Below are 18734 nucleotides of genomic sequence, written 5' to 3'. Positions count from 1 at the left end.
AGGGTGAAGGAAGTGGAGACTATAAACAATTACAAAGGAAATTGGATAGGCATTTGGGGGGCTTCAAACAGAAATGCTGACTAAATATCTAGAACTTCCTAACAGCCTGTGACTTTGTGATCCTGAAACCAGGTATTTGCAATGAGGCTGAAAGAGCATCAGCCCACGGGAGGCAAAGTCGTGAGACACGCCAGTCCAGCAGAAAGAAACCCTCCGACCCTCCCCATTGACCAACTGTGAGAATGAACAAAATACAGTAATGGATGAGAGCAGAAACAATAACAGCAGAATCCAATCCCTGTAACCACTCGTGAATTTGTTGGTGACTCAGCAGCTGGGATGAAACTCTGAATCCCTTCCCACACTGAGAGCAGGCGAATAGTCTCTCTCCAGTGTGAACTTGCTCATGTGTCCATAAATGGGATAACCAAGAGAGTCCCTTCCCACAGTGAGAGCAGATGAATGACCTCTCCCCAGTGTGGCTGCGCCGATGAGTTTCCAGCAGAGATGGGGCTCTGTATCTCTTCCCACAGTCTGCACATTTCCACGGTTTCTCCATGATGCAGATGTCCTTGCCTCTCTCTTGGGTGGACAATCAGTTGAAGCCTCGTCCATACACACAACACGAGTACAGTCTCTCCCTGCTGTGAATGGTGTGATATTTATTCAGGCTGTGTAACTGGTTAAAGCTCTTTAGTCAGTGCACTGGAACACTCTCACTCGAGTGTGGCAGTGTGTTGGTGCTTTTCCAGCCACACTGATAAGACCATAACACACAGGAGCAGAATTAGGCCAGTCCAAAGATGTGCGGGTTAGGTTGATTGGCCATGCTAAAATTGCCCTTAGTGTCCTGAGATGCGCAGGTTAGAGGGATTAGTGGATAAATATGTAGGGATATGGGGGTAGGGCCTGGGTGGGATTGTGGTTGGTGCAGACTCGATGGGCCGAATGGCCTCTTTCTGTACTGTAGGGTTTCTATGATTTTTCTATGATTCACTCAGCCCATCGAGTCTGCTCCGCCATTCAATCATGGCTGATATTTTTCTCATCCCCATTCTCCTGCCTTTTCCCCATAACCCCTGATCCCCTTATTAATCAAGAACTTATCTATCTTGTCTTAAAGACACTCCGTAACCTGGCCTCCACAGCCTTCTGTGGCAAAGAGTTCCACAGATTCACCACACTCTGGCTGAAGAAATCTCTGTTTTAAAGGATCATCCCTTTAGCCTGAGGTTGTGCCCTTTGGTTCTAGTTTTTCCTACTCGTAGAAACATCCTCTCCACGTCCACTCTATCCAGGCCTCACAGTATCCTGTAAGTTTCAATAAGATCCCTCCTCATCCTTCTAAACTTCAACAAGTACAGATCCAGAGTTGTTCCTCACATGACAAGCTCTTCATTCCAGGGCTCATTCTTGTGAACCTCCTCTGGACCCTTTCCAAGGCCAGCACATCCTTCCTTAGATATGGGGCCCAAAACTGCTCACAATACTCCAAATGGGGTCTGACCAGAGCCTTATACAGCCTCAGAAGAACATCCCTGCTCTTGCATTCTAGTCCTCTCGACATGGATGCTAACATTACATTTACCTTCCTAACTGCCGACTGAACCTGCACAGCAACCTTAAGAGAATCTTGAACAAGGACTTCCAAGTCCCTTTGTGTTTCTGATTTCCGAAGCATTTCCACATTTAGAAAATAGTCTATGCCTCCATTCCTGCTTCCAAAGTGCATAACCTCACACTTTTCCACATTGTATTCCATCTGCCACTTCTTTGCCCACTCTCCTAACCTGTCCAAGTCCTTCTGTAGCCCCTCTGCTTCTTCAATACTACCTGTCCCTCTACTTATCTTTTTATATACAAGCATATACAATAAGGATGGAGGGTCATGTGATGTGTTGTTTCTGCATGATGTGGGAGCTGGTGGGCCCCACTGTGGTTCCCAGTGAGCATGTCTGCAGTAAGTGTTGGTTGCTTGAGGAACTCCGGCTCAGGGTTGATGAGCTGGATTCTGAGCTTCGGACACTGCGACATCAGGGAGGGGGAGAGTTACCTGGACGCTGTGTTTCAGGAGGCAGTCACACCCCTTAGAAAAACTACCTTGAATTCAGCCAGTGGTCAGGGACAAGAGGGTGTGGTTGGGAGTGAGGCAGGTAGAGGGATCCAGGGAGTAGTGTTACCGGAGCCTCAGTCCCTGAACCTGTCCAACAGGTTCGAGATTCTTGCTACCTGTGTGGACGGGAACGGGGACTGCAGGGAGGATGAGCAAACTGACCACAGCTCCGTGGTACAGGGAGCTGTTCAAGTGGGGGGAGAAAAAAGAAATGTAGTTGTAATTGGGGATAGTATAGTTAGGGGCATTGACACTGTTCTCTGTGACCAGGATCGAGAATCCCGAAGGTTGTATTGCCTGCCTGGTGCTCGGATTCAGGATATCTCATCTGGGCTGCAGAGGAACTTGGAGTGGGAGGGTAAAGATCCAGTTGTCGTGGTCCATGTAGGTGCCAACAATATAGGAAGAACAGGAATTGAGGTTCTGCTAAGGGAATATGAACAGCTAGGATCTAAATTGAAAAGCAGAACAAAAAAGGTAATAATCTCTGGATTACTACCTGAGCCACGAGCGAATTGGCACAGGGTCAATAAGATTAAGGAGGTAAATGCGTGGCTCAAAGATTGGTGTGGGAGGAAGGGGTTTGAATTCATGGGACATTGGCACCAGTATTGGGGAAGAGGGGACCTGTACCGACGATTCATCTGAATCGTGCTGGGACCAGAGTCCTGGTGAAACATATAACTAGGGCTGTAGATAGGGCTTTAAACTAAATAGTGGGGGGAGGGTTCAGTGGTATGGAGAATTAGAAAATCAAAGGTAAAGGAGAGGGTAGGAGTGCAGGTTAATGATGAGGACTTTCAATTAGTTAAAGGAGACGAGAGCTCAGGAGAGGTTAGCAAAGTTTCCAGACCACGTAATAGAACAGGGAGTATAGAGGATGGCAGGAATCTAACCTCAGGCAGAGTAAAAAAGGTGACAAGTATGAGAAGGGAGGTGGTCTGGGGAAGAAAAACCAGTCTGTGATAGGAAGGGACAGAGCAGGCACACTAAGGAATGCACTAACAAATCGGGTCCAGATAGGAAAGACTAACATAAAGACACTTTACCTGAATGCACGTAGCATTCGAAACAAAGTGAATGAGTTGACGGCACAAATTAGTACATATGGGTATGATCTAGTGGCCATTACAGAAACATGGTTGCAGGGTGACCAGGACTGGGAACTAAATATCCACGGGTATCAGACAATTTGGAAGGATAGACAGGAAGGAAAAGGAGGTGGGGTAGCTCTGTTAATTAAGGATAGCATCAGGGAGGCAGTGAGAGACGATATAGGCTCTAAGGAGCCAAATGTGGAATCAATGTGGGTGGAGATAAGGAATAGTAAGGGGAAAAAGTCACTGGTGGGTGTAGTCTATAGGCCCCCAAATAATAACTTCGAGGTGGGGCGGGCCATAAACAAACAAATAACAGATGCATGTAGAAATGGAATAGCAATAATCATGGGGGATTTTAACCTCCACATTGATTGGTTAGCTCAAGTCGGACGCGGTGCACTTGAGGAAGAGTTCTTAGAATGCTGTCGCGATAGTTTCCTCGAACAGTATGTTACAGAACCTACGAGGGAGCAAGCTATCTTGGATCTGGTCCTGTGTAATGAGACAGGCAAAATAAATGATCTCCTTGTGAGGGATACTCTTGGAATGAGTGATCACAATATGGTTGAATTTCTAGTACAGATGGAGGGTGAGAAAGTAGGGTCCCAAACCAGTGTCCTCTGCTTGAACAAGGGGGATTACAATAGGATGAGGGCGGAGTTGGCTAATGTAGACTGGGAACACAGACCAATTGGTGGGACAGTTGAGGAACAGTGGAGGATTTTTAAGGAGATTTTTCTCAGTACTCAGCAAAAATATATTCCAGTGAAAAAGAAGGGATGTAAGAAAAGGGATAACCAGCCATGGATAACTAAGGAGATAAAGGAGAGTATCAAATTAAAAACCAATGCATACAGAGTAGCCAAGATTAGTGGGGAATTAGAGGATTGGAAAGGCTTTAAAAAGCAACAAAGAACTACTAAGAAAGCAATAAAGAAAGGAAAGATAGAGTATGAAAGTAAACTAGTATAACGTTAACAAATGCGAGGTTATTCACTTTGGAAGAAATAATAGCAAATTGGATTATCTAAATGGAAAGAAATTACAACATGCTGCTGTGCAGAGGGACCTGGGGGTCCTTGTTCATGAGACGCAAAAACCCAGTCTGCAGGTGCAATAGGTGATCAAGGCGGCAAATGGGATGTTGGCCTGTATCGCAAGGGGTATAGAATATAAAAGCAGAGATGTCTTGCTGCATCTGTACAGGGCATTAGTGAGGCCGCAGCTGGAATACTGTGTGCAGTATTGGTCCCCTTATTTGCGGAAGGATATATTGGCCTTGGAGGGAGTGCAGAGAAGGTTCACCAGGTTGATACCAGAGATGAGGGGTGTTGATTATGAGGAGAGACTGAGCAGATTGGGTTTGTACTCGTTGGAATTTAGAAGGCTGAGGGGGGATCTTATAGAGACCTATAAGATAATGAAGGGGCTGGATAGGGTAGAGGTGGAGAGATTCTTTCCATTTAGAAAGGAAACTAGAACTAGAGGGCACAGCCTCAAAATGAAGGGGGGTCAGTTTAGGACAGAGTTGAGGAGGAACTTCTTCTCTCAGAGGGTGGTGAATCTCTGGAATTCTCTGCCCACTGAAGTGGTGGAGGCTACCTCGTTGAATATGTTTAAATCACGGATAGATGGATTCCTGATTGGTAAGGGAATTAGGGGTTATAGGGATCAGGCGGGTAAGTGGAACTGATCCACTTCAGATCAGCCATGATCTTATTGAATGGCGGGGCAGGCTCGAGGGGCTAGATGGCCTACTCCTGCTCCTATTTCTTCTGTTCTTCTGTTCTTAGCACAAAATATAAAAACTGATAGTAAGAGTTTTTACAAATATATAAAAAGGAAAAGATTGGCTAAAGTAAATGTTGGTCCCTTAGAAGATGAGAAGGGGGATTTAATAATGGGAAACGAGGAAATGGCTGAGGCCTTAAACAAGTTTGTGTCGGTCTTCACAGTGGAGGACACATACCAAAAATAGACGGTCATGGGACTGTGGGGGGTGAGGACCTTAAAACAATCACTTTTACTAAAGAGGTAGTGCTGGGTAGGCTAATGGGACTAAAGGTAGACAAGTCCCCTGGTCTGGATGGAATGCATCCCAGGGTACTAAAAGAAACGGCAGAGGCAATAGCAAATGCATTAGTTGTAATCTATCAAAATTCACTGGACTCTGGGGAGGTGCCAGCTGATTGGAAAACAGCTAACGTAACGCCACTTTAAAAAAGGAGGCAGACAAAAGGCAGGTAATTACAGGCCAGTTAGCTTAACATCCGTAGTTGGGGAAAATGCTGGAATCTATCATAAAGGAAGAGATAGCAGGACACCTGGATAAGAATGGTTCAATCAAGCAGACGCAGCATGGATTCATGAAGGGAAAGTCATGTTTGACTAATTTACTGGAGTTTTTTGAGGAGGTGACGAGTGCGGTTGACAGGGGGGAACCGGTGGATGTATTGTATTTGGATTTCCAGAAGGCTTTCGATAAGGTGCCTCAGAAAAGGTTACTGCAAAAGATAAAGGTGCATGGAGTTGGGGGTAAAGTGTTAGCGTGGATTGAAGATTGGCTATCTAACAGAAAACAGTAGGTATAAATGGGTGCTTTTCTGGTTGGCAATCCGTGACTAGTGGCGTGCCGCAGGGATCGGTGCTGGGGCCTCAATTATTTACCATATACATAGATGATCTGGAGGAGGGGACCGAGTGTAGGGTAACAAAGTTTGCAGATGACACTAAGGTGGGTGGGAAAGCAAATTGAGTGGAAGACACAGTCTGCAGAGAGATTTGGATAGGTTAAGTGAGTGGGCGAGGATCTGGCAGATGGAGTATAATGTTGGTAAGTGTGAGGTTATCCACTTTGGAAGGAATAATAGGAAAAAGGACTATTATTTAAACGGTGAAAAATTACAACATGCTACTGTGCAGAGGGACCTGGGGGTCCTTGTGCATGAATCACAAAAACACAGTTTGCAGGTGCAGCAGGTGGTCAAGAAGGCAAATGGAATGTTGGCCTTTATTGCGAGAGGGATGGAGTATAGAAGCAGGGAGGTCATGCTGCAACTGTACAAGGTGTTGGTGAGGCCGCACCTAGAGTACTGTGTACAGTTTTGGTCCCCTTATTTAAGAAAGGATGTATTGGTTTTGGAAGGGGTACAGAGAAGGTTCACTAGGTTGATTCCGGAGATGAGGGGGTTGGCTTATGAGGAGAGATTGAGTAGACTGGGCCTGTACTCATTGGAGTTTAGAAGGTTGAGGGGTGATCTCATAGAGACATATAAGATAATGAAGGGGTTAGACAGGGTAGAAACATAGAGATTGTTTCCATTACAATGGAAACAAGAACTAGGGGGCATAGCCTCAAAATACAGGGGAGTCAATTTAGAACAGAGTTGAGGAGGAACTTCTTCTCCCAGAGGGTAGTGAATCTTTGGAATTCTCTGCCCAATGAAGCGGTAGAGGCTACCTCATTAAATGTGTTTAAGTCGCAGATAGATAGGTTTTTAGCCAATAAGGGAATTAAGGGTTATGCGGAGTGGGCGGGTAAGTGGAACTGAACCCACTATCAGATCAGCCATGATCTTATTGAATGGCGGAGCAGGCTTGAGGGGCCAGATGGCCTACTCCTGCTTCTATTTCTTCTGTTCTTATGCTATGAGCAACAGTGCCTCCAGTTCCTTCTTCCAAATTGTTAATGTACATTGTGAAAAGTTGTGGTCCCAGCACTGACCCCTGAGGCACACCGCTAGTCACCGGCTGCCATCCTGAAAAAGACCCCTTTATCCCCACACTCTGCCTTCTGCCAGTCAGCCAATCCTCCATCCACGCCAGGATCTTGCCCTTAACACCATGAGCTCTTAACTTATTTAACAGTCTCCTATGCGGCACCTTGTCAAAGGCCTTCTGGAAATCTAAATAAATCACATCCACTGGTTCTACTTTATCTAACTTCCTTGTTGCCTCCTCAAAGAACTCTAACAGATTTGTCAGACATGATCTCCCCTTGACAAAGCCGTGCTGGTTCAGTCCTACTTTATCATGCACTTCCAAGTACTCTGCGATCTCATCTTTAATAATGGACTCTAAAATCGTGCCAATGACCAAAGTCAGGCTAACCGGCCTATAATTTCCCGTCTGCTGCTTCCCTCCCTCCTTAAACAGCAGTGTTACATTAGCTACTTTCCAGTCTTCTAGGACCCTCCTTGCCTCCAGTGATTTCTGAAAGATCACCACCAATGCTTCCACAATTTCCTCAACTATCTCTTTTAGAACCCTGGGGAGTAGTCTATCTGGTCCTTCAGACCTTTCAGTTTCCCCAGAACCTTCTCCTTAGTAATGGCCACTACACTCACCTGTACCCCCTGACTCTCCTGGAGCTCTGGCATCTCAATGGTGTCTTCCACCATGAAGACTGATGCAAAGTAACTATTCATTTCCTCTGCCATTGCTTTGTTTCCTATTATTACTTCTCCAGCCTCATTTTCCAGTGGTCCAATGGTTATTTTTGCCTTTCTCTTACCTTTTATATATCAAAAAAAACTCTTCCTATCTTCTTTTATATTACTAGCTAGCTAACACTCATTTCATCTTCTCCCCCCTTAGTGCTTTTTTAGATGTCCTCTGCTCACTTTTAAAGGCTTCCCAATCCTCTGGTTTCCCACTAATCCTCACCACTTTGTATGCTTTTTCTTTTGCTTTCGTGCTGTCCTTGACTTCCCTCGTCAGCCATGGATGCCTCGTCCTCCCCTTAGCATGTTTCCTCCTCCTTGGGATGAATTTCTGTTGTGCCTCCCGAATAAATTTCAAAACCCCTGGCCATGCTCTTCCCTGCTAGACTCCGTTCCCAATCAACTCTGGCCAGCTCCTCCCTCATGTCTTTATAGTTACCTTTATTTAATTGTAATACCGTTACATCTGGTTCCAGCTTCTCTCTCTCAAACTGCAGGATAAATTATATCATATTGCGGTCACTGCTCCCTAGGATTCCTTCACCTTAAGTTCCCTCATCAAGTCTGCCTCATTACACATCAAGAAGTTTAACAACACCAGGTTAAAATCCAACAGGTGTATTTGGTAGCAAATGCCACAAGCTTTCAGAGCCTTAAGCTCCTTCTTCAGGTGAGTGGGAATTCTGTTCATAAACAGGGCATATAAAGACACAAACTCAATTTACAGAATAATGGTTGGAATGCAAATCCTTACAGCTAATCAAGTCTTAAAGGTACAAACAATGCGAGTGGAGAGAGCATTAAAGAGAAAGCATTAAACAGGTTAAAGAGATGTGTATTGTCTCCAGACAGGACAGCCAGTGAGATTCTGCAAGTTCAGGCAAGCTGTGGAGGTTACAGATAGTGTGACATGAACCCAATATCCCGGTTGAGGCCGTCCTCATGTGTGCGGAACTTGGCTATCAGTTTCTGCTCAGCGACTCTGCGCCTGAAAAATCACAATTACCAGGGAAGTGGTGCTCAACAAACTGTTGGAGCTGCAAGTTGATGAGTCCTTGGGTCCTGCTGCGCTTCATTCTCGGGTTTTAACAGAAGTGGCGACTCAGATAGTTGATGTGTTGTTTAATTTCCTAAAATTCCCCATCGGGAATTGGATAAAAGCTGTATTTAGATTTCCAGAAGGCATTTGGTAAGGTGCCACATCAAAGGGTATTGCAGCAAATAAAAGTTCATGCTGCAGGGATGACACATTGGGGTGGATAGAAGATTGGCTAGCTAGCAGGAAACAGTGGCATAAATGGGTCATTTTCCAGTTTGAGAGAGACCTGGGCCAAGCTTTCCAGAGTCTGCACCCTCCCTGGATTCACTTCCTTTCCCTTCAGTTGCTGCAAGTCCCCAATTTCCCCCAGAAAGAAAGTGTTTTACTCAGATGTTGGCGACAGGAGTGAGTTTCAGTCTGTCGGAAGCTCGATCTTCATTCACACAAAACCCGCATTCTGATTGGCTGGAGGACCAGAGTCCTTCCGGTCCTCCATTGGCCGGAGCGGGTGAGAGGCTGAGTCAGATGTGCGCATTGGCAGAATTTGGGGAATGCACAAGTGCGTGTTCTGCGGAATGCGCATGTGCGGAGTTTAGGGGAATGCGCATGTGTCTTTTTGAGGAAAATGCGCATGTGCGGGTGCTGGGCGGGGACCGGGACAAAGCCGGCGCATGACCATTATCCGTCCGGGTCTTCCAGCCTTTCCCATTGGACAACAGCTCCAGCGCGGCTGGAGGGAAAAGTCTCTCCTACCACCACGTGGGACTCCGCCCCTCATTGTCCGTTTGCGGGGACTGACCAATGGGAAGTCTGGAGGACCGGAAGGACTTTGCTGCTCCTGCCAATCAAAGATCTCCATTGTCTGAATGCGGAAGTTGGATGATGAGCTTGTTCACCTGCTCATTACTGTCCAGCAAAGCTGCTGCTTTTGTCTAAATGAAGATTGAACTTCAGACAGGCTCAAACTCCCTCCTCTCTCCAACGTCTGTGAGTCCTAAAAAGAGGCCAACATCTGTGAGTAAAACAATTTCTTTTCTCATTCTGGGCTTCAATTTTTAACTTCCAGGTCACCACTCGCTGTCGAATTAAAAATTCTCCTCACATTCTTCATGTATGCGTAACCCTATATATGGGCCCCACACTTTAGGAAAGATGTGAAGATCTTAGAGAGGGTGCAGAAGAGATTTACGATAATGGCTCCAGGGATGAGGGATTTAAGTGAGTTGGAGAGACCCTAATACAGTGTATTATACACATCATTAGTCTGCTCATTTATGTCCAGATGTAAAACTTCAACATTTAACTTTAACTGTCAGGTTGAAGATGTTCAGGTTTCTGTGTCCAGGACAGGAAGCAGTGAGCATGGATCTGTCAATCAGACTCAATCAGCACCTTCAGGAGAATTGGGAGGGTGAATATTAGATACAGCGGAGTGAGAATAGAGGGAGAGTGTGTGGGATGGAGATTTACAGCTTTTGGGGAATGAGAGAGAAAAGAATGTTCCATACAAACTGGAATTGTCTGTTCTGAATTTCTGTCCTGTATTGATGATGATGACTTTTTACAGGACACCAGAAGGTGAGGCTTTACAGACAGGAAATCTTAACCCAAGCTTCACATTAATAGCTGACAGAGTCACTCAATTCATCTGAAGCTGAATATCATCGGCCATTGAATCTAGGAGAAATGTTTTTCTGTTCTGTCTGTATCTGAATGCTTTAAACATCACTGTGACTGGAAAAGCACCAAGCGCCCCACACACCTGCGTGAGAGTGTTCCAGTATACTGACCGTGGAAGGAGTTCACTTGATGAAGGAGCAGGGCTCCGAAAGCTCGCCAAATAAACCTGTTGGACTTTAAGCTAGTGTTGTGAGACCTCTTGCTGTCCCTCCCCCAGTCCAACGCCGGCATCTCCACATCATGTGGAAAGAACTTTAACCAGTTACACAGCCTGAAAAAAGCATTGCAGCATTCACTGTGGGGAGAGACTGTACAAGTGTTCTGTGTGAGATTTAACTCTCTAACCTGGTGAGGAACAAGAACACCTGCACCATGGAGAAACCATGGAAATGTGGGGACTGTGGGAAGGGATTCAGGGTCCCATCTCAGTTGGAAATTCATCGACGCATTCACACTGGAGAGAGGCCATTCACCTGCTCTGTGTGTGGGAAGGGATTCACTCATTCATCCAGCCTGCTGAGTCACAATCTCACTCACACCCAGGAGAGACCATTTAAATGCTCCTACTGTGGGAGTGGTTTCAAAAGCTCTCAGGAACTGATGATCCACCAGCGCATTCACACTGAGGAGAGACCGTTCAGCTGCTCTCACTGCACAAAGAGGTTTCGAATGTCATCCAACCTGCGGAAACACCAGCGAATTCACACTGGAGAGAGGCCATTCACCTGCTCTGTGTGTGGAAAGGGATTCACTCGAATAGACAGCCTCCAGATACACCAGCGAGTTCACACTGGGGAGAGGCCATTCACCTGTTCTGACTGTGGGAAGAGATTCACTCAGTTATCCAGCCTGCAGTCACACCAGCGAGTTCACACTGGGGAGAGGCCATTTACTTGCTCTCACTGTGGGAAGGGATTCACTCGGTTATCTAATCTGCTGAGACATCAGCCAGTTCACACTGGTGAGAGGCCGTTCACCTGCTCTGTGTGTGAGAAGGGATTCACTCAGTTATCCAGTCTGCAGATACACCAGCGAGTTCACACTGGGGAGAGACCTTTCATCTGCTCTGATTGTGGGAAGGAATTTATTCAGTTATCCAACTTGCTGACACATCAGCGAATTCACAAGTGATGACAGGGGTTGAATTCTGTTGTTATTGCTGCTGCTAATCCCATTCAGGACTGAACCATGTTGATTCTGACAGTGAATATAAGAATTCAGAGCAGGAGTAGGCATTTTAGCCCCTCATCCCTGCTCTACCATTCCATACAATCATGGCTGATCTCATCTCTGCCCATCTCCACTTTGCCCATTTTCCATAACCCTTCAACGCATTTCTAATCTAAAAAGCTTTCTATCTCCTCCAAATTTATTCAATGTCCCGGCATCCACCGCACTCTGGGGTAGTGAATTTCAGACTCGCCACCCTTTGAGAGAAGTAGTTTCTCCTCATCTGTTTTAAATTTGCTATCCCTTATCCTAAAATGCTCTTGTTCCAGATTTCCCCACAAGAGGAAGCAGCCGCTTTACATCGGCTTTGTCAATTTTTTTTACCATCTTATATACCTCACTTATAAGGGGTGGCTCGGAGGCACAAAGGATAGCATTGCTGCCTAACAGCGTCAGGGAACCGGATTCAATTCTGGCCTTGGATGACTGCATGTGTGTGTGGAGTTTGCAAGTTCTCCCTGTGTCTGCGTGGGTTTCTTCCGGGTGCTCCGGTTTCCTCCCACAGTTCAAAGATGTGTAGTTAGGTGGATTAGCCATGCTAAATTGCCCCTTAGTGTCCTAAGATGTGTAGGTTGGGGGATTAGCGGGGTAAATACATGAGATTACTGAGATAAGCCCTGGGTAAGATGCTGTGCTGGATGTTGGTGATCAAGAGTAATAATAAGACGAGATGTGAAGGAGTAAAATCTCACTCTTTAAAAATCCAGTTGGAATGACATTTGATCCACATAGGAATCAATTAATGGATTTACTAACATAGCAACAGATCAAATTCCATCCTTTACAAATGATAGGGGGATTGGGAAATAGTTTGAGTTACAATGATGTTTGTGGAGTCAGTCTAGTACCCACACTTGCAGGAGAAAACACAATGAGAGATATTTGACACACAGCAGTAGAGTTATTATGTGGGGCATCAAATACCCAGGAAATCTCAGCCTCAAGATGGAGAAACCAACGTTAAATGATTAATTCTTAAAATGTTGATGCTCCAGAGAAGACACTTTAGTTCACACTGTCTCTGATTTTGTAAGTTTTTAGAATGAAGTTTGAGTTGGGTTTTGTAACTCTTCACTTTTAAATATTCAATGTTAGTTTAAATGTACTGTGTTTTATCAAGCAGACCCATCACGTTCAAGCACTAAGATGTATTTTAACTCATTCCAAATAACCAGTGAGGAGTAATTGTAACCTTCAAATGACCTGCCCAAAACATAAACACCATATTTCCCCATCCTGAACACATGGGCAAGGCAGATATCAAAGCGTTCTTTAATCTTAGCAAGAAGTAACAGACACAAACTTTAATGAGAGGGAGGATCCCACAAGTAATTGGCACCTCAGAAGGCCAGTCACTAGGACTATGGCATCCCTGAGTTTATTTGATTTAGTTACCTGGTTTTGCATAAAATCAGGGACCATGGGAAATGATATCAATAAATGATTAGCACTCTCGAGAAATAAATTAGAAATCGATCATGTCCAAAGACCGGGCGGCTGAACAAAAGGGGGGCTAATGGTAAACTAATGGTGTCGGTTAATGGGACTAGGGCTAGTCCATTACCCAAAGGGGGGGATTGTTGAGGTGAGCCTGAGGCAAAGGCACCTGCAATACATATAATTAGATATATTTAGATTCCATTTCATACTAGCAATATACAATACGAATCAAAGTGGAATGTAACAGTTCGAGAAGCATCATATGTCTAGCTGACTTGACCGCATTCCAGGAGGTATTCAGTAATTAGTTCAGTAATACAGACACAACAGGGCCTCCCACTTTAGCCACCCCCAGGCAGCTGCCTTTGAGTAATTGTTAACAGTTACTACAGTAAGAGTTTTAACAACACCAGGTTAAATCCAGGTTAAATTTAACCTGGTGTTGTTAAAACTCTTACTGTGTTCACCCCAGTCCAACGCCGGCATCTCCACATCAACAGTTACTAGGCAGAGACAAAGGAGTCTATGTCTATGTACAGTGAAGGCCCAAGGATAGTTGATGAGGGGTCTGAGAAACATGAGAGAGGACTCCTATCTGTTCATGAACTGATCACACATCCTTATGATGTCCAGTTATTAATTTTATTGAACTTGTATGTAATGAACTCTAAAATCGGCCCTGCAGGTGGAGGAGGTGGTTAAGAAGGCGTATGGTGTGCTGGCCTTTATCAATCAAGGGATTGAGTTTAGGAGTCCGGGGATAATGATGCAGCTATGTAAGACCCTCGTCAGACCCCACTTGGAGTACTGTGCTCAGTTCTGGTCGCCTCATTACAGGAAGGATGTGGAAAAGATTGAAAGGGTGCAGAGGAGATTTACAAGGGTGTTGCATGGATTGAGTGGCATGCCTTATGAGGATAGGCTGAGGGAGCTCGGTCTTTTCTCCTTGGAGAGACGTAGGATGAGAGGAGACCTAATAGAGGTGTATAAGATGTTGAGAGGCATAGATCGGTGGCCTCTCAGAGGCTTTTTCCCAGGGTGGAAATGGCTGCTACGAGAGGACACAGGTTTAACGTGATGGTGGGTAGGTACAGGGGAAATGTTAGGGGGAAGTTTTTCGCTCACACGGTATTGGTGAAAGGAATCGGCTGCCGTCAGTGGTGGTGGAGGCAAACTCAATAGGGTCTTTTAAGAGACTCCTGGATGAGTACATGGGACTTAATAGGATGGAAGGTTATAGGTAGGCCTAAAAGGTAGGGATACGTTCGGCACAACTTGTGGGGCCGAAGGACCTGTTTTGTGCTGTAGTTTTTCTATGTTCTGTGTTCTATGAATGTAATCTGTAACCATTCTGATTGGATTGTGTCCAGCCGGGATGGGCTGAGTAACTGGATAAGAATTGGTGATTTTCTTTGTTGGGTGGAGTTGCACATGGTCAGCCCCTGTGGCTTCTCCCCGCTAGCGTAACTCAATAAACTGTTTGTCAATTGAATCAGGCTCGAGTGTGGAATGATTCTTCTGAGTTCATTCTCCCTAACAACCATAAAATCATGTGATCAGCTCTTAAAGCAACCATGCACTCCTTTTAAAGGTATAACAGATCCTAAATTACTTATACCACCTTCTCTCATTATCTTAGACAGGGGCGGCACGGTGGCACAGTGATTAGCACAGCTGCCTCACAGCACCAAGGACCCGGATTCAATTCCAGCCTCGGGTGACTGTGAGGAGTTGACCTTGTTCTCCCTGTGTCTGCGTGGCTTTCCTCCGGGTGCTCTGCACACACTCCAAAGATGTGCGGGTTAGGTTGATTGGCCATGTTAAATTGCCCCTTAGTGTTAGGAGGATTAGCAGGGTAAATGTGTGGATTACGGGGGCAGCACGGTAGCACAGTGGTTAGCACTGCTGCTTCACAGCTCCAGGGACCTGGGTTCGATTCCCGGCTCGGGTCACTGTCTGTGCGGAGTTTGCACATTCTCCCCGTGTCTGCGTGGGTTTCCTCCGGGTGCTCCGGTTTCCTCCCACAGTCCAAAGATGTGCGGGTTAGGTTGATTGGCAATGCTAAATTGCCCCTTAGTGTCCTGGGATGCGCAGATTAGCAGGTAAATATGAGGGTTGGAGGGATTAGCAGGTAACATATGTAGGGATATGGGGATAGGGCTTGGGTGGGATTGTTATCGGTGCTGACTCGATGGGCCGAATGGCCTCTTTCTGTACTGTAGGTGTTCTATGGTATTCTATGGATAGTTGATGGTGCAGGCTCGATGGGCCAAATCACCACCTCTTACACTGTAGTGATTCTATGAATGAAATAAAAATGTTTCATACTATCCCTTTATCTGATTCTACACAATCCCTTATTCATACAGTTTCAAATGTTGAGGCTCATCAGAGTTTGAAGGTCTCTCTTGCCGGTATATTTATCTTTATTGCACATTTTTTACACACGCACAGCAATTAAACTTTTACACAGCAATTAAACTTTTACATTTAAACAGCAAATAAAAACTCAGCCTTTTAGAAAACTATTGATTAATTAATTATAACTCGATTAATACTCTCAACCTATTGAATCTCCTGTTACTGATTGGTATCTAATGAACACTAATCTTTAGTACATTTAGTTAACACAAGATACACTGGTTCAAAAAGAGACTGTGGAGGACAATATCTTTCTAAGAGTGAACAATCAGCCTTATTCTTGAACCAGATTTGACAGAACATGTCCTCCATCTGATCAAAATGAAAGAAGAAATTCTGAGTTTAAACAATTTCTGCTAGCTATGCAGCTTCCACAAGCATTTTGATGAATACAGTATTAATTTTAAAATTTTAAAATTAAGCTCTAGTCAGATGTTAGAGTTTAACTAGACTTCCTTGACTTTGATGCTTATGATGTACAAAGAGCCAGCATAGGCACAATGGGTCAAATGGCCTCCTTCTGTGCTCTCTGCTCCTCGTTTGCATTGGAAGAAAGTGGTAGATATTTGGAACTCACTTCCTGCAGGGAGGGCGAAGCAGAGCTGATTGAATGTTTCCATAAGGAAATTGGATGGGTACTTGAGGGAAATAAACCTGCAGGGATAGAATGGGGCAATGGTTTGATCTACAGAGAACTTGCATCGACTCAATGAGCTGAATGGACCCATTCCCAACCCTAATTCCTGTCTGATCTAAAGAGAGAAATTTCAGCTGCTCCAATCTTTCCAACTCACTGAAGTCCCTCATTCCTGGAGCCATTCTTGTAAATCTCCTCTGCACCCTCTCTAAGAACTTCACATCTTTCCTAAAGTGTGAGGCCCATATATCGGGTTCCATTCGAGAGGGATAGAATTGAAAAGCAGGGAAGTTCTGTTCAACTTGTTTAGGTACCAGAACTGGTTTAGAACCAGGGTTAGACTACACTGGGAGCACTGTCAACATTTGTGATCTCCATTTAGAAAAAGGAAATAGAGGCACTGGAGAAGGGGCAACAAAGATTCACGAGAATAATCCCAGAACTGAGAGCATTTAACCCTCAGGAAAGACTGGGGCAGCTTTTCTCTTTTCTCGAGAAGACTGAAGGGTGACCTGATTAAAGTCTCTAAGCTTATGAAGAGGTTCAATAATCCAATAGGGATTTGAGGAGAAACCTCTTTACCCAGCGAGTGGTGAGAATGTGGAACTCACTACCACAGCGAGTGGTTGAGGTGAATAGCATGAATACATTGGAGGGGAAGCTGATACATACATGAGGGAGAAAGGAATAGATGGATATGCTGATGGGGGAGATGAAGAATCATAGAAACCCTACAGTACAGAAAGAGGCCATTGGGCCCATCAAGTCTGCACCGATCACAATCCCACCCAGGCCCCATCCCCACATATTTACCCGCTAATCCCTCTAATCTACGCAGCTCAGGACACTAAGGGGCAATTTTACCATGGCCAATCAGCCTAACCCGCACATCTTTGGACTGTGGGAGGAAACCGGAGCACCTGGAGAAAACCCACGCAGACACGAGGAGAACGTGCAAACTCCACACAGACAGTGATCCAAGCCGGGAATCGAACCCAGGTCCCTGGCACTGTGAAGCAGCAGTGCTAACCACTGTGCTACCGTGCCGCCCGAAGAGGGGTGGGTGGAGGCTCGAAGAGGGGTTGGTGGAGGCTGATGTGGAGCATAAATACTGACATAGACCAATTGAGCCGACTGGCCCGGCCCTGTGCTGTAGCCTCAATGGAACAGAGACAAATGTATTTATTTTAGATCTACCTGTAGTAGTCGGAAAAACACTGTTTACTATCCAGGATAAAATAAATGTCCTTCATCAGCTTTTGTGGATTATTTCAGTGGAAATGTGCTCTCCCAGGCTCAAAGAGCATCAGTCCGCTGGAAGCAAAGTTGTGCGAACGGCCAGTCCAGCAGAAAGAAACCCTCCGACCCTCCCATTTCGCCCACTGTCAGAATGAACATGGCTCCGTCTGGATGTGATTAACAGCAGCAATAACAGCAGAATCCAACCCCTCTCATCTCTTGTGAACTCGCTGGTGTCTCAGCAGGAGGAATGAATTTGTGAATTCCTTCCCACACTGAGAGCAGCTGAACCTCAGTGTCAATGCACTGGTGGATCATCAGTTCCCGAGAGCTTTTGAAGCCACTCTCACAGTCAGAGCAATTAAAGGGTCTCTCCTGGTTCTGAGTGACATTGTGCCTCAGGAGGTGGGGTATTGAGTGAATCCTTTTGCACACACTGAGCAGGTGAATGGTCTGTCCCAGTGTGAACTCTCTGCTGTCTCCTCAGTGTGCTCCCTTCCAATCCTCTTTGTGCAGTGAGAGCAGCTGAATGGTCTCTCCCTGGTGTGAATGCACTGGTGGGACACCAGATGCTCAGCAATTTTGAAGCCACTCCCACGATCAGAGCATTTGTAGGGTCTCTCCTGGGAGTGAGTGACTTTGGGTCTCTGCAGGCTGGAAAACCAAGTGAATCCATTCCCCCACTCGGAGCAGGTGAACGGTCTCTCCCCAGTGTGAACTCGCTGGTGTCTCTGCAGATTAGGAACTGAGTGAATAATTTCTCTCACACAGAGCAGGTGAATGGCCGCTTCCCAGTGTGAACTCGCTGGTATACCTGCAGGTTGGATGACCTCCTAAATCTCTTAGTGCAGTGAGAGGAGCTGAATGGTCACTCCTCAGTGTGAATGCGCTGGTGGAAATCAATTCTCGAGAGCATTTGAAGCCACTCCCAGTCAGAGCATTTAAAGGGTCTCTCCTGGGTGTGGGTGAGATTATGACTCGGCAGGTAGGGTGACCGAATGAATCGCTTCCCACACACAGAGCAGATGAATGGCCTCTCCCCAGTGTGACTGCGTCAATGAATTTCCAAATCTGAAGGGAAGCGGAATCCTTTCCTACAGTCCCCACATTGCCACGGTTTCTCCATGGTGCAAATGTCCTTGTTCCTCACCAGGTTTGATGATCGTCCACACACACAACATGCGTACAAACTCTCCCCGCTGTGAATGCTGTAATGTTTTTTCAGGCTGTGTAACTGGTTAGGCTCTTTCCACTCAGTGTGCTGGAACACTTTCTCTTGAGAGTGTGTGTGTCTCGCTGCTTTTCCAGTCAAATTGATGTTTGATATCTCCTGAAGTAGAAAAGAGAAACAGTTCTCTTCTAGATTCAAAGGTCGATGATATTCAGGTCACAA

At 45.6% G+C, this 18734-nt stretch overlaps 2 protein-coding genes across 2 annotated transcripts in view; one reads left to right on the top strand and one right to left on the bottom strand.

Annotated features, from left to right (window-relative positions):
• Nucleotides 1-18734, bottom strand: part of LOC144501461 (uncharacterized) — a 418660-nt gene that overhangs the window by 126570 nt on the left and 273356 nt on the right. The window lies entirely within an intron of this gene.
• Nucleotides 9509-11505, top strand: LOC144502015 (uncharacterized). The gene is made up of 2 exons (XM_078226032.1): nt 9509-9708; nt 10262-11505. The coding sequence occupies exon 2, from the start codon at nt 10747-10749 to the stop codon at nt 11503-11505; it is 759 nt and encodes a 252-aa protein (XP_078082158.1). The 5' UTR covers nt 9509-9708; nt 10262-10746.

The sequence above is a fragment of the Mustelus asterias genome, chromosome 12, assembly GCF_964213995.1.
Source record: "Mustelus asterias chromosome 12, sMusAst1.hap1.1, whole genome shotgun sequence".
Taxonomy (NCBI): Eukaryota; Metazoa; Chordata; class Chondrichthyes; order Carcharhiniformes; family Triakidae; genus Mustelus; species Mustelus asterias.
This window is presented reverse-complemented; position numbering and strand designations above follow the sequence as displayed.

Coding starts and splice junctions, on each gene's coding strand:
- LOC144502015 (XM_078226032.1), top strand. CDS start 10,747: ATGGAGAAACCATGGAAATGTGGGGACTGTGGGAAGGGATTCAGGGTC.